This window comes from Athene noctua, chromosome 1 (assembly GCF_965140245.1).
Source record: "Athene noctua chromosome 1, bAthNoc1.hap1.1, whole genome shotgun sequence".
NCBI classification, from domain to species: domain Eukaryota; kingdom Metazoa; phylum Chordata; class Aves; order Strigiformes; family Strigidae; genus Athene; species Athene noctua.
Window position 1 is genome coordinate 243,559,202 of NC_134037.1, and position 27,235 is coordinate 243,586,436.

General features: G+C 45.0%; 1 protein-coding gene across 4 annotated transcripts in view; it reads left to right on the forward strand.

Moving 5' to 3' along the window:
- ATP8A2 (ATPase phospholipid transporting 8A2) overlaps nt 1–21,149 on the forward strand; it is a 351,752-nt gene extending 330,603 nt beyond the window's left edge. For 3 of the 4 annotated variants that reach the window (XM_074915160.1, XM_074915169.1, XM_074915178.1), the window contains exon 37: nt 7,421–21,149. In XM_074915160.1, the coding sequence (XP_074771261.1) occupies nt 7,421–7,518 (98 nt within the window). In that variant the 3' untranslated portion in view covers nt 7,519–21,149. The remainder of the gene's footprint in view (nt 1–7,420) is intronic. The other variant, XR_012634354.1, reaches the window with a different exon arrangement.
- The last annotated feature ends 6,086 nt before the right edge of the window (nt 21,150–27,235 follow it).

Genomic DNA, 27,235 nt, shown 5'->3' on the forward strand with positions numbered 1-27,235 from the left:
CTATTCCTGTTTTCCACAGGGAATTTGACTAGGAGGAGTGGAACAGTGACAGATCTGCTAGTCTTTGTCTTTCGTAGAGCCATTGTAAAGACACCACTGTTGAGGGATGTAGGGTCTTTAGTGATCAATCCCATTGGTCCTGGGAAAAGAGGCCAGTCCACAGAGCAGCCCTGGGGACCACATGCTCCTGCCAGGATTTAATACTTTGTGTCAAGGAGCCAGGGATGCTGACAGCAGCACAGCTTTGGGCATGCAAACGCACTCTTTGAGGAGGTTCCAGAGTTGATGATTGGCAGAAGAAATCTGGAAAATGCATAAATAAATTGCTGTCGAAGTAGTCTGCTGCAGAGACTTAACACGGTGCAGGAGAGAGATGCGCCAGTGGTGACTAATCAGACTCTTATATGCTTTTAGTCTGGTAGAACACATCATCAGGTTGTTAGCAGGTGAATAGCTACTGGGAAAGAAAAGATATAAAAATAAACACTAACTTAGATAACCAGCTTCCCTATAAATGCAAATTATTAAGTGCTAAATGTCAGAACAGGTTACAATCAGCTGTCGGTTTTCACATGAACGTAAATTTTGATTGTGAAGCTGTTAGGATGGAAAGACACTTTTTATGACTCTTTAAAACTTCTGTCATCTCTTGTCAAATGTTATTTTCCAGTGTTGCATAGCTGCTAGGCCATGTGAAATCCAGGGAACATATGTGCTGTTTTCACAACTCTAAATTGTACAACTGTTTACTAAATGCTAGAAATCTTCAAAGCAAAAAGCTGATGAATAGGGCAGTAGCCTTGACATGCTGGGCCAATATCTTAAATCACACTACAAGCATTCAGTTTAAAGTCTTGAACTCTTCGTGTGTTTCCACCAGGCTCCAAGTTCCCAGTCTGTGGAGGCCACTTCTTCCAAAAATTGCATATGTGACTTCAACTCAGAATCTGATACTTGCATATAAAGCAGGAAAAGGGTTTGTTTAGTTAGAGCTGAAAAAGGCTTAAGCAAATCAATTGCCTTGGTCCTAGCAAGGAAGGAAAATGGGATTAAATTTCCTAGCACAGATTGTAAAGATGCAGTACTGGTTTGAGAGACACTGTATTTTTGACAAGTGTTTCCAAATTTTTTGATAGGAAACAATGCCTGAATAGCTTTGTTTCCAATCACATGGAAAGGAGAAAAATCTCATGGGGTGTTTCAGAGTACTACTAGTGGTCTGTGGTGGGAGAAAAAACATGACTGAGGTAGGTCTGCAGAGCCCTGTATCGAAAGGCGGAAGCTCAACCTGTTTCCTTAGCTCTCTGTCGGTGAGCCAGCCCCTCCCCAAAAGCATGTGCACAGCGCAAGACCTTCAAGCAGGATGCATGGCTGGGGTGCTCCCATACAGCACCACACTCTGACAGATCCAGCCCCCGAAGTGGGGGACAGAGCCACACAGCCAGTACCACGTCAGTGCCATACAGGAGTGCCAGCCAGAATTAATCTCTTAAACGCCTCCTCCCCATAAAGAAACTGGCCCAGAGTAGTAGTGGCCTGGGAGAGTAGCCCCTGTCTATCTGGAAGAGTATGCCCTTAAAGTGTGCAAGACCTTCATGGCTGTTTTTCTTGGGACTAGGTGATCTCCAAGGTCTTTTCCAGCCTAGATGATTCTGTGATTCTTGTTCTGGCTTTGTGTTCCTGAATCATGTAGAGCTGTCAGAGCATGAAATAAATCCGTCTATTAACTGTATAGTCAAAGATCATGTGGTTCCTACCAGTGTAACTTCTGGGAAACTTTATGAAAACTTTAAAAAAACAAAACAAAAGTGAAGTTCGTGTTGGATGGCACTGTCATGAGACTTCCGTGCAAGAGCTTTATATGGCTGTCAAGCCCATGTGCTAACATAGAACCATCTCCGTGGAATCTTGTAGGCAGTGGTGATGGTGCTGGCCTCTGGGCTTGGTGTAGCTCCTGGTGAAGGTGCCTGGTGAAATTGGGAATTGCCCGTGGCCATCTGCTTTCAAAGTGATCCGGAAGAGCCACCAGGCTCCTCTCAGATACATCTTTGGACTCTTCCCTTTAGTGTGCTGTTGGGTTCACACAAGGGAAGGAGCAATAATGACTCCCAAAAGTTCTCCCTCTCGGAGGGTTTGCTGGCAGTGGGGTTTTCTCCAGGTGGGCTTTCTCCAAGTCTCCATCCAAGTTCATGTCTTTTTTTTTGCTGTGACTTTGTGAAAGTAGCATGTCCTTTAGACAAGCTCTGTACATAAAGATGCTTCTTGACCTCTCCTTTCTTACTGCATGACTGCCCTGTATCACCTGTGCCCCCAGAGCCTCCCAGCAGTATGGGAAGGGTGATGCTCCCCAATTGCTCAGGTACCCTCAGACCTGTCCATCTTTAAGGAAAGATACTACCCATACCATCCCTCTAGTGCAGTTTCCCTCCTGTAATTCAGAATACATTCTGTCAGTGTTTAGTTGTTGTCTCAGCACGCTCTTAAATGAGTCCTGCTCTTGAGAACTGCTTTGGCAGAACTTCTGAAATGTGAAGAGCTGTGCCTGAATGAGGATTGCTGCACTTGGCCCCAGTTTCCTCTAGCAGAGAAAATGCCTCTTCCTTTGACAAAATATGAGGATTGCATAGAGTAAATCTGAATGCAGAGCGTGTGGTTTGCACCCTATTAATCAATGAAAAAAAAGCACCTGTCATCTGAGGTTCGTTTCACAGTATGGGGGCTGGCGAATAATAAATAATAATAATGTGTTCATGCTGAGGGCTCTAATCCCACCACTTATTCTCCACTAGCAGACACCTTCTTCCTCTCACTTTTCTGCTGGTGCATTTTGATTTGAAAAACAACAGAGTAGCTACTTGAGATGCTTTTTAAACTCTCATTTCCTCTTAATCTTGCATGTGTTCGAAATATAATATACATTCTGTATTTTTTCCAAGCTACATATTTGTGGATGGTCAAGTGGAGTTAGTCTTTTAACAATCAACTTAAGAAAAAGGAAATAGGAATAATGAGTATAGAATTGTTGCTGTGGCAGCTGGCTCTCTTTTCTACATGTAAATACTGGTAAGTTAGTATCTGGGACAAAAAAGATGGGACCATTTGTCAGGAATTCCTCTTGGGTCCTTTAGAAAACCCAGGCATAGTTTATCAGCAGAGAAATTAATGATTTCTGTAAGCTTTAGTCAAAATGTTCAAGATTTAAAGCAGCTCTCACTTTCCCAGGATAAGTAAAAGAGGGTTACCAGAGAAGTCAAAGCTGAGTTGGCATTTACTGTTTAATTGGTAAATACGAACTGCGACATCATAGCAAATCTCCTTAAAACCCGTGCAGAACCAGACGTTTGGCCTGAGAGAGAATTTGGCTGGCCCAGTGATAGCCTAACATTGATTTTTGTTATGTCAGAGAGATTTTTTGGTATCTAAGAAGCAACATTTCTGAAAAGAAATTTTTTTTTTAAAAAAAAAAAAGCTTCTCCCATCCCCCCAAATCCTAAAACTTAATTTTGAATTGGATTTGAATCTGGGCATTTTTCTCAAAAGGCAAACAACATGATGGTAAAATGCATTTTATACTTAAGACTATACTAAACCATAATACCACTGCATAGATGAGATAGTGAAATGCTGCAGAAGGCAGGGCTTCTGACAGGCTTCCAGTGAGAGCTGCCCTCTTGTTGGTTGGGCTAAACAAACCCTGGGACAGACAGTTCAGGTGTATCAGAGGAGAGTGCAAGGAGTAGGAGGCCTCTTAAATAAATCCCCAAAGTGACTAAAACTATATACAGTCCTTCCATGAGCAGATTTTCTGGGACTGAAAAAGCGCTCTGGACCCTTTCTGATCCTGGTCTTGGAAGTTGTTGCATGTGAGTGGGCTGTCGAGCTTGCATAGTGTTAACTGTCTGTGTTCAAGACTCATGCATGGTGACAGTTTCTATAATCCAGCACTGCACAACCAGAATAGTCATTGCAGCGAACAGAAAAAGTGTGTGTTAAATTGGAAACCTAATGGGAGCTTAGATTCTGATCTACTAATAGAATATCAAAGCTTTAAAAAAACCCAACAGGATGCTTTTAAAATTCAGTAGGTTGCCTGATAATATCTGGTACGAGTGAAACTTTAGATTTGATGAGAACGTGAATCTCCTCTTAACAAATGAGCCCCACTGACAGATATTCAAAAGTGTACCTTTCCTCCATTAATAGAAAGTCTCTGAGTACAAAGGTCCTTCCTTCTGCGACAGCCGTGAGCGGGTTGTGCCCAGAAAGCCCCAAGGAAATGTGCTCCTTCCTTGGGCTGCTGCAGGACAGCTGAACAATGAGGGCCTTGTTCCCAAGGCAGGCTCATAGGTGTGGTTTTAAAACTGGAGTTGGGGGAAAAGTTCAAACTTCCAAAAAGTTCCCTAGTAACTGACAGATGGAAACTTTCATTGTTTTTGGATGGAGTCTGAAAATAGCGGAAAAATAGAGCTGCTTGGGGAGTGCAGATGGGACTCGAGCATGCACAGTGTTTTGACTCTACAAGGCACAGTCAACTGCCTGAACAGTTTGAAGCTCAATTTTAATTGTAATATGAATTAAAAAAAATGTAATATGCACTCATCTTCCTGTATAGAGATCAACAGGAAACATATTAAATAAACTGCCAAATGCTGAACTTCAACTAAGTAGGGCAGTGTGCAAATACAGGGTCACTGCCTTTCCCATGATGTACACACAAAACCCTCATTGCTGGTATTTCAGGATGGATCAAGAACACGAGGATGTAAGGATACCCCCTGGTATTCTTAACCATTTGATCATCTTAGCCTGATATTTTTTGCTGTGTTAAGGTGTTTTCTACTGGTGTGAGAATGGTGAATATATTTTCTTTGATTGCATTTTGCATCGGCTTTGCAGAGTGCTTGGGCTGCCCGGCTGTTTATAGGTCTGTGCTAGCACTGGAAATAAGCAGGTCATGGGAACATACCTGGGGTTATTGGGCTCCACACACTTGCATGGTCAGTGCTCGATTTGCAGTAGTTACGGCAGTTGAAGAATCAATCTACTGCGATGAGTGATCATACTGGATAAGTAAATATAGCAAAGCCACCTTGATGCCGACCAGCTTATGGGGCACAGGCTTCAGTCTTCTAGGGCTTAAGTTTGTGTTCTTTGACCAAGATGACTTTTCCACTGAGAATTTAGTCCAGAAAGCTAACAGTATGCTGGCACTTAGCGTGGAAACAAACCCACTGGCGGTATTTGTTTGTGAATCTACCCTTTTTAAAATGAAAGTCTGTTTTGTAAATCATATTGCTTTTGCAGTTATCCAGCATGCACATACTTTTTTCCAAAAGACTGTTTGCATTTTGTGAATGTATTCTGTGAACCTTCTGCTAGAGGCAGGAAAAAACAACCTGTACCTCTGTAGCTGTATGTATATTGGCATGGAATTGCTCAGGGAAAATAAAATGGGATGCTGGGACGATCAGTCATGTAATCAGATCAGAGTTCATACTGTCCTGCAGTCACTCCGAGAGGGACTTGTGACCGGAGTTGGTTCTGGATGATGGATTTCTGTTTGAATCCCCTCTACTTACTGGCAAAGATTTCCTTACATGCTTGTGATTTAGGTCAGCTCACCTGCAGATAGTGTGCTCTCCTGCTAAGGGAGTGTGTGTTCTTCCTCAAGAGCTCAAATCTACAGCAAAGTCCCTGTGGCTTCAGAGGTGACACTTAACTGCATTCTGTGAGAGAGAAGACCTTCCACCTTAGGACTAATTACACCAGTGGTCATCTCTAGTGTTGTGGGACTCTATTCCCAGCAGCTTACAACTGTATAGGAGTTGCTGACCACCCTCCCTCTGCAGGCATCAGCCAGAGGAAAAGATCTAGGAGTGCTTGAGCATCTGTGTTTGGCTCACATGCTCCCAGCTTGGTTGTCAAGATGAAAGTTTAGCAAGTGTCACTCGGGCTTCGGTTCACTTCTGACCTTCTGGGCTTCTCCTGCCTACCACCATCAGTCATCTGCTTCAAAGCAGGCTGCGTTCAGGCCAATGGGGAACAAGTTCAGTCTACAGCACCAAGCTGCTTAGGGGCCCCACATGACCCCTGCCGTAAGAGGGTAGTCGGTCCCATGTACCTTTCTGTTACAGGGTCCCTTTGTGTTGTGCTCCAGCCTTATCTCACTGCAGTACCTGATCTAGCAGGGGGGAGTATACCTTGACCCCCTTAAGGGAGGACTCCTGGAAGACTTGGGCAGTAATTGGGACATCTGTCCTTATCTGCTCTTCCAGCCTGGGGTGAATCTGGAGCAGGATTTCAGAATTCACAAGCTCCCGCTTCCAGAGCGGCTTGGGGGAGATGGAGAGTTGCTCATGGAGAGTTAGCCATGGTATAATTCTTGGATTCTCCTAGGCAGCATTCACATCTCCCAATTCTTCCCTGCTTTCCCACTACAAAGCACTATCTGGATCTGTATAGCCTGTGGCTTTCCTATTTCTCTATTTTCGTAATTATGCTCATCTGCCCTTCTCCTTTCTGGTTTACCCATTTACACCTGAAAGTCACCTTTCCTTGGTGTCACAAAGTCTGTTGTCCTTTGGTATAGTTTTACATTCAGAATTTTCTGTAGGGTCATGTCTGCTTTAAATATTGCTTGGCGTTCACCATGTTGGCCTTTGTGACTGTTTTAACAGTAACATGGTGGTTTGCAAGTGATGTCAGAAATGTGACTTGCCTTGTCCACAATACTTTAAAAGAAATCAGACACATGGTTATTTTCATTTGAGTAACTGCTAGGGAGACCAAAGGATTGTGCTAGCTAGCAGGATTAATTTGTGCAAAATAGAGATCTCCAGAATATGTGTAAGTTTGTTCTAGTCAAGATATGGGTGACTGGCCAAGAGAATAAAGTTTCCTGGTGTGATTTGTCAGATGCCACCTAGAAACTTGTAAAAAAAATTCCTGAATGGAGTTAAGAGGAAGATGTGATTCAGATCTAGTTGTGGTCTAGACATTTTCATGTTCCTCCAGGGAAACTGCTGATACCAAGCAGACGATAGGGGAGTCGAGCCAAAATGCAAATCTCTACCTGTTTGTTAAGTCTTTAAGAAGCTCTGCCACTGTGGGAGTACACATGGTGTCCCAATCAATCTGTAGCTTATTAGTCAGGTTAACTCGAAGGGAAATGTTGACTGTGTACACTAACCTGGCCTGGGGAGCGGAACAGTAAGACTGAGCTGGCAGCAGACATCCTTTCTGTGCCACGTGGACAATGTAGTACACAGCTGTAAATGCCAGAAGCACAGCACAGAAATTAAGATTGTTGCAGCCTCAGTCATGTAACTTTAGTGATGCCTAGAACTGTTCCCAAAATCAGGCTGTGACCTTGAGCTGGACTCCAGTGATTTATTTTTTTTTTCTTTCTTTGCTTTTTCAGATGGGTATGCATTTTCTCAAGAAGAACACGGTGTTGTTTCCCAGTCGCAAGTTGTTCGATCCTACGATACAACCAAAAGGAGAGCAGAAATAGAATAAACGGTTCTTCACTTGATGGGTGATGGGAATAATGGGATTTGGATCAGTGCATCCACTGTTAACATGTTCTTGACTAGGGTTGGCAGCAGCAGCCAAAACACAAGAGAACTCATTTCTGTGGCCTTAGCCAACAAGTTTCTGTATTCTCCCTGCAAACCTTGAGTACATATTGTAGGGGGAAATCATTGTTTGAATTCAGTTGCAAAGCTCTGCCTAAAGTTTATGTTGTTATGAAGCATTTGACTGTGTTGTGAGGTGTGAAATTAAAAACAATGTTTTACCACTATTTAAAACATCAGCATAAGGTTGTTCTGGGAGAAAATTAGAAAATTTATCTTCCATGAGAAATCAGGCTTTGCTTAATTGGAACGGGGTGCTGAGATTTCCTGTTTTGTTACACACAGACCAAGTGCCCATGGCTGCATGCAAACCTTACTCCCTCAGATATTCACTGTTTACTAATTTGGCTGAAATTTTTAAGATAAATTTGGCAGAAAAGTTTTGATTGCAACACAGTCTGTAGCCAAAAATGCTTATTTGTCATCTTATGACAGAATAACACAAGATAGCAATGAATTACTGTTGAGGTTTGAACTCAGCTGGCAGCCAGACACCACATGGCCGGCTGTTCACCTCCCCCTCCCTGGTGAAAAAAGAAGAGAATTCGTAGGTTGAATAAAAAGAAAGAATTTACTAAATATAACAAGAGAACAACAGTAACAATAGTGAGTCCAAAAAGAAATGGGTGAAATGCAGCAGTGGCTTAGAGAGTGCGGCAACCGCCTCCACAGCAACACACACCCCGACCAGACCCAAAATCGGTGCCTGCCCCCCCTATATCCCTAGGCATGACATCACATGGTATGAAATATTCCAGTGAAAGTTAACTCCATCCTGGTTGAAACCAGGACAGTCTCCACTCCTTGTTCCATACCATTAACGTTATGCTCAGGTTTCCAAATACATCTTAAGGAATCACCATCCCCTTTTTTTTCCAGGTCTCACAGATATCATTCCCTTAGTCTATGGGCCATCCTTCCATAACGTCTGCTGAGTTTATTTAGTCCATAACTTCAGGTTCCATCTGTCATGACAGTCTATAAGGCTGGAGGAATGAGGCGGGGTTGGCTCAGTTGGTGGAGCAGGAGGCTCTGGATGTGGCACGGGAATGTTGTGAGGCACCAATTGCAATAACAGGGTTATCTGACAGTCTGGTTCATTGGCTATTCTCACCTAAAATCAAATCTCCCTAACGCACACACTGGACTTCTCCATCCTTCTGCATTACCTACCAAGTGCACCTACGGCCTTGGGCAAAAGTAATCCCATGCATGGGTTTACCTTTACCCAATAAAGGAGTAACCCAGATGGCGTTCCCCAACATATTCCTAATGTGCACTACAGGGGTTTTATCCCCATTCATGTTGTGTCGGAGGTTTGATTGAGCAGGGCCAGCTTGCTTGGCAGATCCTCTGGTATTGACTAACCAGGTGGCTTTTGCTAAATGCATGTCCCAGTGTTTGAAAGTTCCACCACCTGTTGCTCTCAGTGTAGTTTTCAGCAATCCATTGTGTTACTCAATTTTCCTAGAGGCTGGTGCATGGTAGGGAATGTGATATATCCACTCAATACCATGTTATTTGGCCCAGGTGTCTATGAGGTTGTTTCAGGAATGTGTCCCATTATCTGACTCAATCCTTTCTGGCAAGCCATGCTGCCATAAGACTTTCTCCTCAAGGCCTACAATGGTGTTCCAGGCAGGGGCATGGGACACAGCATAAGTTTCCAACCAACCAGTGGCTGCTTCCACCATTGTAAGCACATAGTGTTTGCCTTGCTGAGTTTGTGAGAGCATGATATAATCAATCTGCCAGGCGTCCCCATATTTGTATTTTGACCATCGTCCTCCATACCAAATGAGCTTTAACTGTTTTGCTTGCTTGATCATACCACATGTCTCACATTCATGGATTACCTGTGCAATAACATCCATGGTTAAGTCCACCCCTGAGTCACAAGCCCATCTATATGTTGCATCTCTTCCCTGATGGCCTGAGGAGTCATGGGCCCAGCAAGCTATAAATTGTTCACCCTTATGTTGCCAGTCCAGATCTACTTGAGCCACCTTAATCTTGGCAGCCTGATCCACCTGTTGGTTCTGATGTTCTTTGGTGGCCCGGCTCTTGGGTACATGAGCATCTACATGGTGTATGTTCACAAGCAGATTCTCTACCCAAGCAGCAATATCTTGCCATAATTCAGCAGCCCAGACAGGTTTGCCTCTGTGCTGCCAGTTGCTCTGTTTCCACTGCTGTAACCACCCCCACAGGGCATTTGCCACCATCCGAGTCAGTACAGAGGCAGAGCATCGGCCACTTTTCCCACTCAGTGATATCCAAGGCCAACTGGCCAGCTCTCACCTCTGTGAACTGACTCAATTCACCTTCTCTTTCAGCAGCTTCAGAAACCCGTGGGGCTCCATACACCTGCCTTCCACCTTTGATGTTATCCCACAGTGTGACAGGACATGTCTGTAAACAGGGCATATCGCTTCTTGTTATCCAGTAGTTTATTATATGATGGGGCCTTTTCAGCACATGCTACCTCTTCCTCTGGTGCCATTCCAAAATCTTTGCCTTCTGGCTAATTTGTGATCACTTCTAATATTCCCAGATGGCTGGGGCTCCCTATTTGAGCCCATTGTGTGATTAATGTGACCCCTTTACTCCACGTGGCATCAGTTGCATGGTGTGTAGAGGGGACTCTCCCTTTGAACATCCAGCCCAGCACTGGCAGTCGGGGTGCCAGGAGGAGCTGTGCTTCAGTCCCTATCACCTCTGAAGCAGCTCGAACCCCTCCATATGCTGCCAATATTTTGGTTTCAGTTGGAGTGTAGCTGTCTTCTGATCCTCTGTATCCCCAACTCCAAAGCCCCAGGGGTCAACCCCAAGTCTCCCCTGGTGCTCTCTGCCACAGACTCGAGGTAGGGCTATTCTTCCTGGCTGCAGTGTAGAGCACATTTTTACCATCTTGTCCTGTCCGAACTGGCCCGAGGGCTACTGCATGAGTTCATTTCCTGCTTAATTTGTTCAAAAGCCTGTCGCTGCTCCAGGCCTCATACAAAATAATTATTTTCAGAGCCACTTGATAGGGCTGACAATCTGAGTGTAATTTGGAATGTGCAGTCTCCAGAAACCCACAACACCCAAGAAAGCTTGTGTTTCCTTTTTGTTAGTTGGTGGGGACATAGCTGTTATTAATCACCTCCATTGGAATCTGACAACACCCATCTTGCCATTTTACTTCTAAAAACTGGATCTCTTTTGAAGGTCCCTTGACTTTACTACACTTTATGGCAAAACTGGCTCTTAGAAGGATTTGGATTATTTTCTCCCCTTCGTCAAAAACTTCTGCAGTATTACCCCATATAATGATGTCATCAATGTACTGTAAACGTTCTGGGGCTTCACCCTGTTCCAGTGCAGTCTGGATCAGTCCATGGCAAATGGTGGGGCTGTGTTTCCACCCCTGGGGCAGCCGATTACAGGTGTATTGGACACCCCTTTAGGTAAAAGCAAACTGTGGCCTGCATTCTGCTGCCAGAGGGATGGAGAAAAATACATTGGCAATATCAATTGTGGAGTACCACTTGGCCACCTTCAACTCTTGTTCATATTACAGTTCCAACACATCTGGCACGGCAGCACTCAGCGGTCCGTGACTTCATTCCGGCCACGATAGTCCACTGTCAATCTCCACTCTCCATTAGACTCTTGCACTGGCTATATGGGGCTGTTAAAAGGGGAGTGCGTCTTGCTGATGACTCCTTAGCTCTCTAGCTGACAAATCAGTTTATGGATAGGGATTACAGCATCTCGATTGGTGCGGTATTGCCGTCAGTGCACGGCTGTAGTGGCAGTTGGCACCCGTTGTTCTTCAGCCCTCAGCAATCCCACAACAGAAGGATCCTCTGATAGATCAGGCAATACAGACAGCGGTTCAATTCCTTCTGTTTCCAAAGCAGCTATACCAAAAGCCCACCAATACCCTTTTGGGTACTTAAAATACCTTCTTCTGAGATAATCTATGCCAAGAGTGCATGGACCATCTGGACCACTCATAATGGGTTTTTTTTCCCACACTTTTCCACTTAGGCTCACCTCGGCCTCCAATACAGTCAGCTGTTGAGACCCCGCTGTCACTCCTGAAATACAAACGAGTTCTGCACCTTTAAAATTTGGTGGCATTAGGGTGCATTGAGCACCAGTGTCCACTAGAGCCTTATACTGCTGGGGGTCAGATGTGCCAGGCCATTGAATCCACACAGTCCAGTAAACTCGGTTGTCCCTGTCCTCCGCCTGGCTGGAGGCAGGGCCCCTCTAATGTTGGTCATAAGACCTGCTAACGACACACAGGTTAGTGTGGTGTGCACGGGTTTCAGCCTCATCTTGATCACTCACTTCTTGTGAATACAGGTCAGAAGTTCTTCTCATAGGATCATGAGCAAAGTCTGCTCTGTTTGGGCACTTGATTACTGGAAACTGGAGCAGCATTTTTGCTGAAAGGACCGTGTTTTGTGCTTGTTCTTCCTTCCAGCTCACATACCCGCTTTTCTAGGAGGTAGGTAGGTTTTCCATCCCATTTCTTCATGTCTTCTCCATGGTCATGCAGGCAATGCCTCAGCTTCCCCTGTGGTGTGTACCAGTTCTCTCAAGCAGAGAAATGATTGTTCCTAATAGCCAAGATTCTGGTCCGTGCAGGTGGGGAGAACATTGTTCACAACCACGATGATGGGGGAAGAGACACTTTCTTCATATTGTCATAGTTGGCGAGCCAGTTCATTCACTGTTGGTCCCTCTTTGTCTGTCCAGTCGATTAGTGCTAATGTATTGGCATATGATGAGGGTGAGCTCCTTACAAAATTGCTCCACATGGGCCGGGTGCATCAGACTTCATCTGGATCTGTGGGTGGCTGTGCATTATCTGGGTCATAGTAAACTACCTCCCACACAGCTAACTCCCTCGAGTATTGAATGCCTCTTTCCATAGTGGTCCACTTACTTGGTCGACATGTAAAGTTGTCCTTGAAGGGATACCTCTCTGTCACACTTGACAGAAGTCACCTCCAGGGACTGAGATTTTGTGTCTCCTTTCCAATGGCTTTGTCAATGCCCCCTTCCCTAGACAGGGATCCCATCTGCCTTGCCTCCCTGACCTCTGGTTCTATGCTGCTGGCTCCGCTATCCCAGCACCGCAGCAGCCAGGTAACAAGTTGCTCAGCGGGCTGGCAGCTGAAATCTTTTCTCGTATCTCACAGCTCACTCAAGGATAAGGATTGGGTGACTACCACTGGCTCTGCCTCCTCCTGTTCTCGTGATGGGCCGAGTTCATCATCACCCTGTACACTGCAAGGAGATTTTCTTGTGTATTTCTTCTTCTGTATGGGAGCAACCAACACTGCCATGGGTTGGTCCTCTGGTTCAGCTGCAACGCCTGTCCTTGGGCTTGTAGTGGCTGCAGTTTCTGTTACTTGGTCACCAGGTGCAGAGCCCTTCTCTTCCTCTTGAGGGTGCTGAACAGTGTTTAATAGCACTTGGTAGGTGTGGGCTAAACCCCAGCATGTTGCAGTGAGCTGTGCCTCTCTAGAATTACCTAGGCAACAACATACTTTTCCAAATATTCCACTAGTTCTTCAGGATTCTGCACCTGTGCAGGAGTGAAGTTCCAATATACCAGAGGTGCCCACTGTTCTAGGTACTTGCCCATTCTACTCCACACCTCCAGTCACTCATAATTCCCCAATCTTGTGGTATAGTTGCTTAACCATAAACAAAACCAGAACCACTAGCTCCTAACAGCATGGCAACCATGTTTATGTCAACATTCCAAGATATTTGAACTCCCCAAATTTCTCAAACACAACTGTAAATAGCCCCAGGGCTGATGACTGCATGCTATCATAGATGAGCATCACATAGTACAACAGAAACAAAACCTTAACCCAGCTCTCACGGAAGGTGAGCAACAGCATGGGAAACACATATTGCAAATGAGGTGATAAGATCTCAAGGAGCCAAGCAATCCGCATTTTACCCATTTTGTTGTTATCTCAAACAAAAAAAAAACAAACCTCAGTGCCCCACATTGGACACCAAAAACTGTTGGAGGTTTGAATGCAGCAGGCAGCCAGACATGGCTGGCCCTTCACCTCCCCTTCCCCAGTGAAATAGGGGTGGGACAAAAAAAAGAAGAGAATTCTTAGGTTGAATAAAGAGAATTTACTAAATATAACAAGAGAACAACAGTAACAATAATGAGTCCAAAAAGAAGAGGGTGAAATGCAGCAGTGGCTTACTGAGCACAGCGACTGCCCCCACAGCAACACACACGTGTACCAGACCCGAAATCAAAATCAGCGCCCACTGCCCCTATATCCCTGGGTATGACATCACATGGTATGAAGTATTCCAATGAAAGTTAACTCCATCCTGGTCGAAAACAGGGCAATTACATAGAATATATCTTGCCCTCTTACAGGATTTATTAGGGATCTATCTTAGCTTTCTAAAACCTGATTAATAGCTTACAAAGCCAGGATGTGGAAGTTGGAGAGCTTGGCAGGGCAATTTTCTTGAGTGCATAGCATTGTGCACAAAGATGAACTCAAATAGGTGCCTCCTGGTAACTCTTCATGATGTATTTGGACATGTACTTCAGCTGTAGCCTGGGATTTCCCTTCATGATCCCATTCCCACTTTAGTAAAACAAAATGGTGAGAACTTAAAAGGACCAACCTTGTCAGATGTTGAGAAAGATGATGTACATCCGCACAGGAGTCTGATACTGTAACCCTCTAGAAGCATTCCCCTGAACCAGGTAGGATAGACTTGCAAAGGAAAGTTAGGAACAATTTACACACGTGTGTGCACACAGAGGTACTCACACAGAGCTGGTCACTGTGAAGAGAAGACCTGCTGTTTGTTTGTTTACCCAAACCAGTCCCTAGATCTGATCCATCAACAGGCTTCCCGACACACTTAGACCCATGAGCCCTGGAAGGAATGCTGGTTCCATGGCCTCGCTGTGCCAGTGGGACAGACGTGCTGCTGCATAGATTGGAATTTTGAAAAAAAGCAAAAACTGGGGCATAAGTTAAAGCTGAAAGAGCTCTTAGAAATCTTATGCTGTCTTCCAGACAAGTTCTATTAATTTTAGTCGCCAAGCCACATTTCTGAATAGCATAAATACTGCTGTGTTTTAGCCAGGTTTCATGGTTAATGTATATACTACATCTGTGCATTTAAAAAGTTAGTGTTGTTTTTTGCCCTATTGACAGTCATCCAGAACTTTTTATTGATTTAAATATATCTGAAAGCAATTTTAATATGAATATTTATGTTTAGCAAGGAAAAGAAAAACGCCAGCCTGGCCCACTGACTTAATCTTCCTTAAAGGTTGTAAGTAAATGCCAGCGCACAAGTGTCATAGTTCAATTCCCAGTGCCACCATGGAGGCTCACAGTCCCCTTCCATGTTAAAAAGCAAATTCTGCTCCTGCAGCAGCAATCCTCTTGGATTAGGCTGATGGCACAGAGGGAGAAGTTATCACCACCTTTCTGCAGTGCTAATGAGACAATTATGCAATAAGGGAAACGTGCAAATAATTTTGCCATAGGCATGAATGTCAAGGGGCCAAGCCTGGGTGTATGTATTTTCTGGGAGATTAATTTTGTTTAAAGGCACGAATACTAGTACAGAGAATAAATAAGGGGAGGGTAAACCTGATCCCAGGAGCTTTTAAATCTTAATGCTGATCTAACCTGTTAAACACTTTCTTTTATTTAGAAACCAAATCTGTTTAGGAAATGTGTGGTATAAGCCAGTCCTCAAAACGGCAAACTGTTTCTTCCTTTTGTAACAACACAAGGAAAATTAACTTCCCACCGAGACAAAGTGAGATTAGCTTAGTCTTTGTACTCTAAACCACACACTAAACGTTGGTATGTAAACAATTTGGAGGCTTTTCATGAGGATACGGAAGAAAACTTCTAAAAACCTCTGGATAATGAAGAAGGGCAAGTGAATGTGTTGAGCAGAGAATAGAAAGGATCCTGGAGTCTTTTCTGTTCTTAGTGCAACAAAATTTTACAGAACATAATGAGAGATGCTGGGGAGGAGCAGCTGCCATCTAATGTGATTTATTTTATTAGTGCAGACTATGGGCTGTATCATTCTGACCTCTCTGTAAATTGAGGTCAGTGTGTGTCACAAACACAAACCCTCCCTAGAGTGAGTAGTGGCTTAGATTGAGGTACGTGTGTTGGGTGTCAGCTCAATGGGAATTACACATGGGGTTTGTCACAGGTCTATACAGTATGTGACACTGGGGCTAGTGGGTCAGACTTTATCATCACTGTAAGGCCTTAATCTCTAGCTGAGTTAATCCTGTAGAGGCCACCCAGGTCAAGACCTGGCATTCTTCTTGTTCTTTGGAGTCATTACAGGAATTAATGTATTGTAATTAATGTATTGCTGTAGCCTGACTGTTGGAGTTGCTTGTCTTGGGGAACAATGTTGAGGTGTATTCTGGTGGTGTATTAGCAAAAGGAGAATGGCAGCTGCTCTGCATCAACAGAATTCCTTGTTCATTAAGACAAGTGTGTGTAGCAGTAACAACAGCCTTTGAAAGCACAATGTGAAAGTGTTATCAGCTAGACAGGGTATGGGAGCAGAAGGAAGGGGAGATTTCTGCTTGACTTTCCGGACTTAACTATGTAGGGTTGATCAGAAAAGAGTTTCTGTGGCAGCTCTCTTCACTGACCACAGAATCACAGAATCATCTAGGTTGAAAAAGACCTTGAAGATCATCCAACCACTGGATCAAAGTGGTGGTGGGGTTTTTGAATGTTCAGAAGGAAGTGGTGATCCTAAACTAAACCTGGATCTGGTCGCTTCTTTTTGTAATGCCGTAATCACTGCTTGCATAGAAGCTGCTGTTCCTTTAACAATTGCCTAGTAGCATATTAAAGCTGGTGAGCAGGAGCCTGAGCTGAGCACTGCTGAGAAGTCTGTTGACATTTTCTTTTCCTTGACAGGGCTTCAGGTCTTGCTGTAGGGAGCTAGCATGGGAAGTCAGTAATAACTCGTCAAAGAGAAATGGCAAATAACCAATAAAAGTATCTGAGTTGAACTAAGCTGCTAATGTATCTAAAAATATATGCGGAGTTAACATGAACTATATGGGCTGTAAATTAAGATAACAGTCAAGCCTTGCTAATCTGCACTTCACTAGACCGCATGCCTCTTAGTGCATGCCAAAAATTTGCAGTCTCTTCCCCTGCCTCAGCCAGCAGCTAATAGCAGATGCTGTAGGGAAGTCTCCTGTTACCAAGATTACATTATTTTTACAGCATGTACTGAAGAGTGTTTGCTGGGAGACAGTCAGTGCTCATAAATAAAGAAGAGAAAGCTCAGGTGAACCAGAATAAGTGAAATGCAGGGACTGAGATGGTCAGTGGCCACATGGGCTGCAATTTGTCCCTCTAAAGACAACCCCAAGAGTTTGAGAGGTGCACAGTCCTTACGCTACCCCTGTCCTGCAGGCTTATTCTACCTTTTTGGGCTAACTCACCAAATCTGCTGTTTTACATTGTCTCCAGGCATCAGTGCAGACTAGTGATGCCCTAATTGCATTCTCCTTGGTTTTATAAATAATGACTTAATTTAGTTTTTAAATACTCTGAGAACTATCCTTTAGCTGTTATGCCTCACAGCTCAAGTTTGGAGTGGCCCTTGAGTGGGTGTTCATCCCCTAGAAGCACTTTGGATTTGTCAGATTTCTCCCCAGTTTTAAGGCACTGAGGATATTTTACCTTAGTTTTGGATCATCACACAGTATCAATGCCTTAAACTTCATTTGGTTTGCAGGGCGAGCTCTTTGTGTCTTGTTGAGTCTAACAGTAAACAGTGATGATATGAAATACCTGATGGGTTGGAGAAGAATTTGGCTGTGTCCCTGCTATACCTGATGGATCTGCGTAGCAGTTTGCTTCTGAAACGTGACACTGACTATGCATATCCCTCAGCCTCCAGACGGTTGGGCTCCTTCTGTCAGGAAGGACCCTTGTATTCATTCATCGCTTCCAGAGTCTGTGCTGCAGCTCCATGCCTCCTCGAGGATGCTGAGCACCAAGCAGATCCAGACCTTCGTACCTACCTTGTACCTGCAGGGTTCCCTGGGCGCAACCCTGAGGCTGTCCTGCAGGCAGCTGTTAGAGGCACAGCCAAAGTGCCTATCAAATGGGGAGAGTTTTGAATTCAGATCCAAGTGTCGTCCCTAGCCATAACTCATAATTGTCACTGTGGACAGTGTGAAGAGGTAAACAAGAGATGAAGACTCAGCAGGTTATGAATCTGATGACTGGACTTGTACACGGCCTGTCCCCATCCCACCAGTTAGGCCGTGTGTGAGCAGCTGTGTCACTTGACGAGTGAAGAAGCAATGACACTTCTCTCTAGAGCGTTGCTTATTTGCAGCTGCATCACTGTTCCACAGAAGCCCTCTGTATAGGACCTCTGTCCCAGATCCCACTCTGAATAGCAGCTCTCCAGCCAGGCCAGGAGTCAGCCCCAAGGAGCTGCCTGTTCTGTAACATGGTGGCACAGCTGTCTTTGTATTATAGATGGTGTCTTTGACATGACCTGAGCTTTCAGATGAATGGTTTTTAGAGCTTACTTTTCCTGGTGCTGAGCCTTCTGGGCTGACTGCAAACAATTCCTGTTAGAATAGAGGGAAACGTGCTTTTACGCATTTTCTGTACCATACAGGAAGGGCTCGGTTTTTTGTTTGGCGAAACCATATGTGTTGATTATTTTCTTAGAGCTTTCTCCTCCTGTGTGGCATTGGGGCAAGTCTCCTTGGTTTGATTACACAGTTAACGCAGCCCTGTTCCCATTTTATTTTTACTAGTTTTACAATATTGCTTACACTGACTTCTCAGAACCGCAGAGCTCCAGGAGGCAGAGAGCTCAGACCCTCTTACCTGAAAGCTTCATTATTCTCCAGACACCTAAGAGAGCCTCCACAGCCCTTCAGCACTTGTGACCAGAGCTGTGTGTCTGAAGAAGACCACAGGACATGTCAGTACAATAGATGACAACAAAAGAAATCCACATGGGTGCAGAGAATAACTCTTTCCATACCTCTTTGTGCCTAGCAGCAAGATCAATAGAGGCTTTGAGCCTTGTTTGCACATGAAAACCAGAAAGTGCCCTGTGCTGCTTAGCCACACAAGTGAATCCCAAAGGTTCTCGGTGACCTGCAGCCTGGCCAGGTTTATCTGACCAGGAACGTGCTCTCAGGTGGGCTCTCTGGAGGGGCGAAAGGACTGGGAAATACAATAGCTTGGCTGAGTCCAGTCCTGCTGTTAGCGCAAGGGAGAGGAAGGATTCCTCGGTCTTCCTTGCTGTGATAAAGCTGCTCCAGTTCCTTTCTGTGGCTCTGGGAAGGAAGAGATCTGTGTTGTGAACTTGTGAAGCTCCATTATCTCCTGAAGCTGAGTTTCTCTGGCACCAAACTGAGTCGTGGGCTTGGAGAAAAGGAATGTGTCCCTGCCAGAAGCCCTACTGCTTGCATTCCCTTGGTTCTAGCAGATTGTTTTCTGGTTTATGACAGATGGCTAAATTCTTTACTCGTTGTTGCCTCATGGACCCGCAGGAATTAAGCGCTGAAATTATTTCTGTCCCGACGGGGAATGTCTTTCACAGAGGATTAACAGGACTTCTCCTTGGGTATTGCTCCTGGGCATGTTCCTATCCCCCAGGCCAGTGGAATGGGCTTGTTTATCTGGGACCTGGGTCTTTATGTGATAGAGTGTGAAGCCAAGGGGTTGTTTCATTTGGATTTGTGGCTTGCTCGTTTGTGGTGTGGACAGAAGGTAATATAGCAAAGTGCTGGTGTTTCTCCAAAGCCTTCCTTCGTGTATGAAGAAGATGAGATGATGTCTCATCTTCTCCTGATGTCTGCCACAAAGGAATGGTTCACTAAAGAGAAATAGAAGTGGGTAAATGACAAATTCTGTGTGGGCAAGCCCAGCTCTGGGCAGTCACGCAGAAGTCTGGGGTGAAGTAAAGACTAATATATTGCCGAACTGTCACTGTGCATAGCCAGGAGGTCAGCACCCTTGTAATTACGGAGTGATGAAGCCAATGGAAAAAAACCAACATTAACAAAAAGATGTGATTGTTTTAAATTCTGACCACCTGTTATGGAGGCTCTCAAATAAACCACCAACCACCAAAAATTAAAAAGTTATTATTAACAGAATTAACTATCTCTCCGTAAATTACAGGTTCAAATGTCTGTGAGAGGAAAACAGAAGAACTTCCTAGGGTTTAATGGGCAACCTGAAACACATAACAAAGCCCCGGTCCCTAGGGTTTAAGGACAACCCAAAACACTCTATCACTCACCTGACAAGTGAGGGCTCTCAACCTCGAGGACCTGCTCAGGGCAGCGTCCCGACCCAAGGCCCCTCGAGGAGTTTCCTTGGGCAGCGTCCTGACCCCAGGGGAGAGTCCTTGATCTATGCATGCTCCCCCAAGGGACGAGCTCAGAATGGCTCCCAGGGGACTCCATTTATACCCAGGCCCAATCTGGCCTGTGGTCAATAGCAGCTCCCGTTGGCCAAGGGCCCCAATTACCACGAGGCCCTGAGAACAAAGGCAGCCCCGAGATGCTGCACTACAGCAGCCAAGAAGCCCTGTTTTCACTGGGCGGGTGCACCTGCCACACCACCTTACTGGGTGGCTTCCCTGCAAAGATGTTCCAGATGTTGTCTTGACATAAATTAATCAATTTCAAAACTTTTGCAGGGTTTCTTAGAAAACACGGAATTTAAGAGACAGTGCATATGCTCTCCTTTGACCATCTGATTGATATTTTGATTCAGGAAGGGAATGCAGGCACTTGCTGTTCTTACTGTCAAGAGCTCTTAGACTGGATAGTTGCTCAAAGTTGTTTCTCAACTCTCTAAAAAAAAAGAAGGGAGGGGGGGGCTCTAGATAATATAAGCAATGAGGCAGCAAAGCCCTCTGGGACTGTGTGTGTTGGAAGAGTCATCAGACTTGAAAACCTCCCCCTGTCCCTCCTCCTGCCCCTGAAGTGCAGCCCATTGCACTGAGAGGTCAAATATTCAGCAGCTTGAGTGACAGGATCTTTAACAGCATCTTTTTCATCAGCGAGCCAAGTCATGTGCCCGCTTGTCTGTCATATCTGTACTCGAATTGCTTAAATATTGTTTCAGATGGGGAGGTTTTAATCTGGATATGCAGAGAGGAGTAATGCTGTGGGGGGATGTTTAATTGGCTCCCAGCAGAGCAGCAGTGGTGTGTGGGTTTTTTCCTCTAGAAGTGTTACCATTTTCACATCCTATTAATGTCCTCTGGTAGTTTAAATACAGCATTGCATTACAGTGGAGTTTGTTTCCCTCCCAGACTGAGTACAAATGAAGGTCATTTACTTGTATTTTTAGAAGGTTCGGAAAATTTAGAAAATTTGTAGCTTTGAACAGCATTGTTGACTGTTGTATGTCTGCACAAAAATATTTCCAATAAATCTTTTATTAAAGCAATCCAAGAGACAGAGACTTGTTTTATTCCCCCCCCCCCCAAATTTTGCAGCAAGAGTTTACTGTTAAATGTATTTGTGATTTAGCCTTTAAAGCTGGTGAGTGGATTCTTCTTTTTTCATGACCTTTTGGATGTGTTTTAAGAGCCTGCTTCTGTTAGTGCCAAGGATAAAGCTTGGGTTCCTTTAGTGGGTCTTGAATCAGGCCCCAAACACAAGACTAGTATGGCAAAATAAGAATGGTACTGGTGAGCTTACAGCACGTATGTGATATTTAAATATGTCTTCAGGAGGAAAACCATCTTTTTATATAAACTTGATAGACAGATACTCTCTATGAATGATGCATTTGATCTCACCTAGGCTTCACCAAAATAAACCGTGGAAATCTTTTGTCCCAGCTAAGTCACGTAGACCGAGCAGGGGAAAATTAAGTGTTAAATCTCCTTTGCTCCCTTCTTGAAGCTGAATTTGCAATAGGCTTAAATTTTAACACTGGGCCTGCATGCTCCAATGTTTTCAGGGGGAGAGCATTCTGATGATGCATTGGGAGATGTGAGGTGATGCAAAACTTCAAGAGATGCCTTCCTCCAGGCCAACCTGAGCACAGGGACAGGATCTCTCCTGCTTCGGCCTGATCAGGAATGTCACATCCACTCTCCGGTGATGGTGCTCGGCTGACGCTGCCGAGCTTGCTCGTGTTGCCTTGACCAGAGAAGTACCTCTCAAGCTCACTTGCCTCAAGCAAGACTGACAGCATCAAGCACCACACAAAGGCTCTCATGTCCCCCCTATCTCTGCAGCCACCTGCTCCGGGGCACATGTGCTGTGATCATCTCTGCAACAATATGTTCTTTCCATTTTACATACAGTTTTTCATAGTGGGCCGTGCACACCTTGTGGCTGTGCTGGGCCTGCTGGGAAGCTGGGGTGTGGTGCACAGGAGAGCTTCAGCAGCTCAGCCAGGGCGAGCCTGGGTTGTAGCACATCAGGGCACAGCCAACTCAAGGCAACAGCATCATCCTTCCTGAACAAAATCGTGAGTGCACCGAGTCAGGAGTGATGAGATACTCAAGTCACAACTGAAGTTACATTTGCAGAAAAGTTTGGCCTTACTCAATTTTTGGTGACCATGAGGAACATGCATTATAAGAGCCCTATAGAAAGTAAAAGAGTATGAGCTTTAACAAAGAGATCTTTTTGTCCAAGTATCATTAGATGCTGGAGTTAAACAGATTTTATCATGAACAAAATGCATATTTATATATGGTCTGGCTAAAACTTTTCCTCCTTAGGGTGCTATAACTTGATGAATGATTTTTTTCCTTCTAGATTGCTGACAGAACCACTTTTAAGAGCACAGAGAGACTTTTTTAAAACAAAAAATTACTTCTGGATTTTTTTTTAAATTAGGAAACAAAAAGGAGGTGTAAGCCAAATTTCCTCTCTTCCTTTTACAAGTCATTGCTTGAACACATTTCAAAACACTTTTATCCCAGAAGCCAGGCCTTGTACCTGCTTTTCCTTTGCAGAGAAATAAAAAGTCAGCGATGAACTTCTTGTGTGTATCCCTGTTGTGCTGCAGTAAACGCCTGCTCCTCCCCTGAGCCTCCACAGCAGCAGTCCAGCCTGCAAGTGTGCAGCACCAGGAACTTTGCTGTATGTAAAAGCTTCTCACACATCTGGACAATCAATTATACGAAAGCAAAATTAATGATAAATTTGAACAAGCTTTATTTGGTTGGTAGTGGGAGAACTCGATGCTTAGCCAACTGCTTCCTGCACTGTCGTCTCTTATACAGCACACTAAAAGGGAATTCTCAGAATTGTTAAATATAATGGATTGCTGCTTAAACCCCTTATTAGATATGTTAGTTGACTAATCACCTCAGAGACTTTCCCCTCTAACGGTTTGACAGGCAAGGCTGTGAGAGCGTCTAGTGCTCACGCCCCAGAGCCAGATATTTGCCGGAGCAGCTGTTAAGTCCGTTGCCGGCAGCCTTCAGTGCTTCAAACCAGACCAAAGGAGAATCAGAGTCCCTAAACCCATAGATTAATGCTCAAGTCTGAAATGGGAGCATTAAAAAATAAAAGTGTAACTGAGAAAGGTCCCGTTGAGGAATGTTAAGCAAGAACATTTCAGAAACATAATCCCTTTCTATGACTGCTGCTGCGGCAGTACCCAGCCACCGAGCACCGGCCCTCCCTCCAGCACAGCCCCGCAGCTCTTTGAGCTCCCTCAGCATTTGGGGTGCAGCAGGTCCTCAGAAACTTGGAAGGAGCAGTGGGTTTCCTCCTGCTTCCTCCTCAGCAGAAATATGGGGCTGCAGAGAAACGAGGCTTGAAACATCCCTGAAAGCCACTGCTGATTCTTGGCTGTCCGCGCTGAGGAGAGAGCTCTAGGGCAAATGGTGAGTGGGCTGTGTCCAAGTTGGGAGAAGGGTGAATGATGCTGGCAAGACCTTGCTGCCATGGCCACACACCATGAGGAAGCGTGATAGGAAAGAGCTCATGTTGCATTTTTCATGCCATGACTGATCCAATGTACAGTGGGGCAATGGTGGAAGAGGTGGTCCTGGTTCCCCTCTGCATTTCCCATGGTATCAGGTGCTGCCCCTGAGAGTGTGATGTTGTTGAAGCGGTGGGGACACTGAGCTAGCTAGCTGGGTGACATGAAGCAGGCCCTCGAGTGATGAAGCTGCAAGCTTTTGAGGTGTTTTGGTGCCTAAATCCTGCAGTGAAGTGCTTATGACCCTCAGCACTCACACCACCTTGTGTCTGATGGCGTGGCTGGCACTGACCTACAGCATGGTCACAACTGTCCAGCACAGTTGTCACAGTAACACAAAGAAGACTGGTTCATTGTTCTTGACAGATACCGTGGAGCTGGTGATACTTGCTGGTTACCAGTACAGGCAGCAGGAGCACCTCCCAGGCCCTCAGGAGAAAGAAGACTGAAAGAAAGGGACATTGGGTTGGATTTGTATAACACGCTGGTTTTGTAATTGTGCTGGTCCATCTCCTCTCTTCCTTTCTCCAACACTGCAGAAGGAACCACCCTCAAGCACACTAATACAGGCCTTTGTCTGGTGTGGGTGCATATGCCGAATCGCGAACCGTCTGCGTCACTGACAATGTAAAAGTGTCATCAGCATCCAGGTTAGAAGATTAACTATGTCTAAATTAACAACACACTTGTGTTAGAAGACTAATGGCGTCCACATTAACGACGGCTAAAAGCAAAAGAATTTGTGCTTATTAGGGAAGAAACAGATAAGAAGGGATTCTTTAGAACAACAAAGCAGAAATTTATCTACCGGTTGTGCACGCTTAGTAGTGCTTGTTGAAAGTGCTGAGAGGAATGAGTTTTTGAAATGATCATGCGCCAGAGCAACACACAGATTTGCTGGTACAAGAATATATAAGGACTTGTTTTTCTAATAAAGGAGAGAGCTTGACTGTTAACCATATTGGTGTGTGTCTTGTCTCTCAGCCTTGTCCTGCAAAAAAAAGGCTTCCTGCAACAGTCTGGAGAAAAATGTAATGTGGTCCTAGTGTCAGTTCATTTGGATGTGCCTGGCATCAGAGCTTGAACTGTGTACCTATATCGTAAGTGTTAATTAAATCCTGTATAATGACTATACGTATTTACCCATACATAGTGAAGGTGGCATTTTAGCTTTTAACCTAAGAGCCTGATTCTCACTGAATATGAGGTCTAAGCAGTTGCTTTTGGTTTGCACTGATGCAAACTGAGAATCACTTTTCCCCCCTAATCAGACATTTACAATCATGCACAGGCAGTTTGATGTGTGAAGTCAGTTGGATTCTTTCTCTCAAAAGCAAATATTGAGGGAATTAGCAGCCACATAAGCTGCTATTTACCCTTTGGATAATGAATCACAGCAGATACTGCACAACATGCTGGCATCCTTGTCTCAGAGGAGCAATGTCCTGTAACAGGACAGGCTTGCCCTGGGCTGAGTGGCCATAGCACCATTGAGCTCCAGGAAATGTGTGGCCCAGCTAAGCTCAGCTCTGTGCCCAGCGGCATCAAATGCCCTGCCAGCTTGTCCCCATCAGCTTTCGAAGTACTTTCCAAACCTGGTTGCTCAATATCTTGCAAGGAAGATAGACAAGTAATTTTATGTTATTGCTGCTGTCTGACATGGTATTCACTCACCCTGGCTTAGTAGCATTGTCAGGGTCTGAAGTGGTGTCTTCTTACTTTTTTGTTTGCAAGTTAACCTACAAAGACAAACCAGTGTGGGTCATGCCCTGAACAGCTTCAGCAGTAAACAGGAGGAAGGCTTGATGAAAAGAGACTCATCTTTTAAATTAAACTTTTTCAACTTGATGCATCATTTGCCTTGAATTTGCTGGAGTTTTTCTGAAGGACTGATAACAGCAAGTGATTTGCTTACCTGAAAGTGAAAGCTTGTCATCTTTAGGAGAAAGCATGTTGTTTCTACTCTGTCTTGAACTTTGAATTCTACTTTTGCTATTATAAACTTACTAAGTGGGTGAAAAGAGCCTGTGATGCCAGATGCGATTCTGTTTTCAAAGTTTAAGGTGAGTTTTCTTCTGTATTTGCTGATGTACTGTCAACAATGCAAACGAGAGAAGGAAACAACATCTGTCCTTGGTGAGCTGTGCCTACCCCACAGGCTGTGCCCAGTGCAGGAGGTGACTGTTGTTGCCTGCATGGTTTCATCTCATCAGAAATAACCACCAGAATCAATAAATCTTAAGAAAAAGTAAATTAACCTTCTTTTGCCAAAGCCAGCAGCCAGTACACTGCTGGAGGCACTTGCAATCTGAGAGCTGTGATTCACATTACACTCCAGAGTGGTTTCTCTCCCCTCTTCTAATGAAAGTCAGGGAGTAAAAGGATACTCGGCCTCTGACACGACGAGCAACTTTTCAGCTGTGCCTAGTGAAGTGTTTGCCTTCTTGCTCTCAGTATTTGTAAAACCAGGAAGGCATCGCCTTTGTTAAATGGACACATGTTCTCCTAAGAAAGCTGTGCCTCTACGTGTTAACCAGCTGCCCCCACCCAGAGCAGCTGCCCCTGTAAGAGCCACTGCAGGGCAATGCCCAGCTCCCTGCAGGGCCTGGGGCTGGTGTGGGGGCAAGCACGAAATGAAGACAAGATCCAGAAAAAACATTGTGAACAATCCAGTATGAAGGAGCTGGAGGAGGTGAGAGGTGCAGAGTCACGAGCCAGGTGGAAAAAAACCTGAGGTCAGTGTGCTGAGATTTTCTAGATATAAAGAACAAATTAAGCCAAGCAAATATGACAGCATTTCTGTGGGCAAGTTACAAGACTGGTAAGCATCGGGATGGGAAGGGTATCTCTGCAGCAGGGAGAGAGAAGCCAGCCCTGTGCCAGGGCTGTAGTGGCTCCCAGGGGGCAGCTGTGCCCGGGGCCGGGTCCAGCCCAGGAGATGGGGGCACTGGGACACCCCCAGGCACTGAGGTAGGACATCACCCATGCCAACCTCATCTCCAGGGCTTGCTGCAGATGGGCCAATGCCGAGTGTTTGGCTGGTGCAAAGCAGCCATGCCATGGTGTGGGTTCATGTGAGGGCTTTCCATGGGTGAAGCACACACTGGTATTTTGTGCCACGTGGTCCAGCGTGGTGGGCATCTCCCCAGTGCTGAGGCACAGGAGCTGTTACAACACCTGTGACTGGTGTTATCTGGCCATTCAGGTTGCACAGAAATACTGTCACAGGGATTGAATGCTCTGCTACAGGACAAGGGACACTGTGACACACACACCCCCCCCACCCCCCAGGGAGGGCACGGTCTCACTGAACTGGCTCCATTCAGTGCAGATGGGGAAGAGGAGAAAGGATGGCACAGGCATAAGTGACTTGTTCATTTGCATGTGATCCTGGGTGGGAAAATGTTGCAAACCCCACTGAGGACAGAGAAATAATACAAAGGGACCTACAGAGAAGCAAGAAATACGAGCAGGAAACAATAAAATGAGATTCAGCTTGGAAAAATACAAGGGAATACATGTGGGGAATAATATTTAGTAACAACTTCAGTGGGAAGAAAAGAACGGAAAAGCAGAAAAATC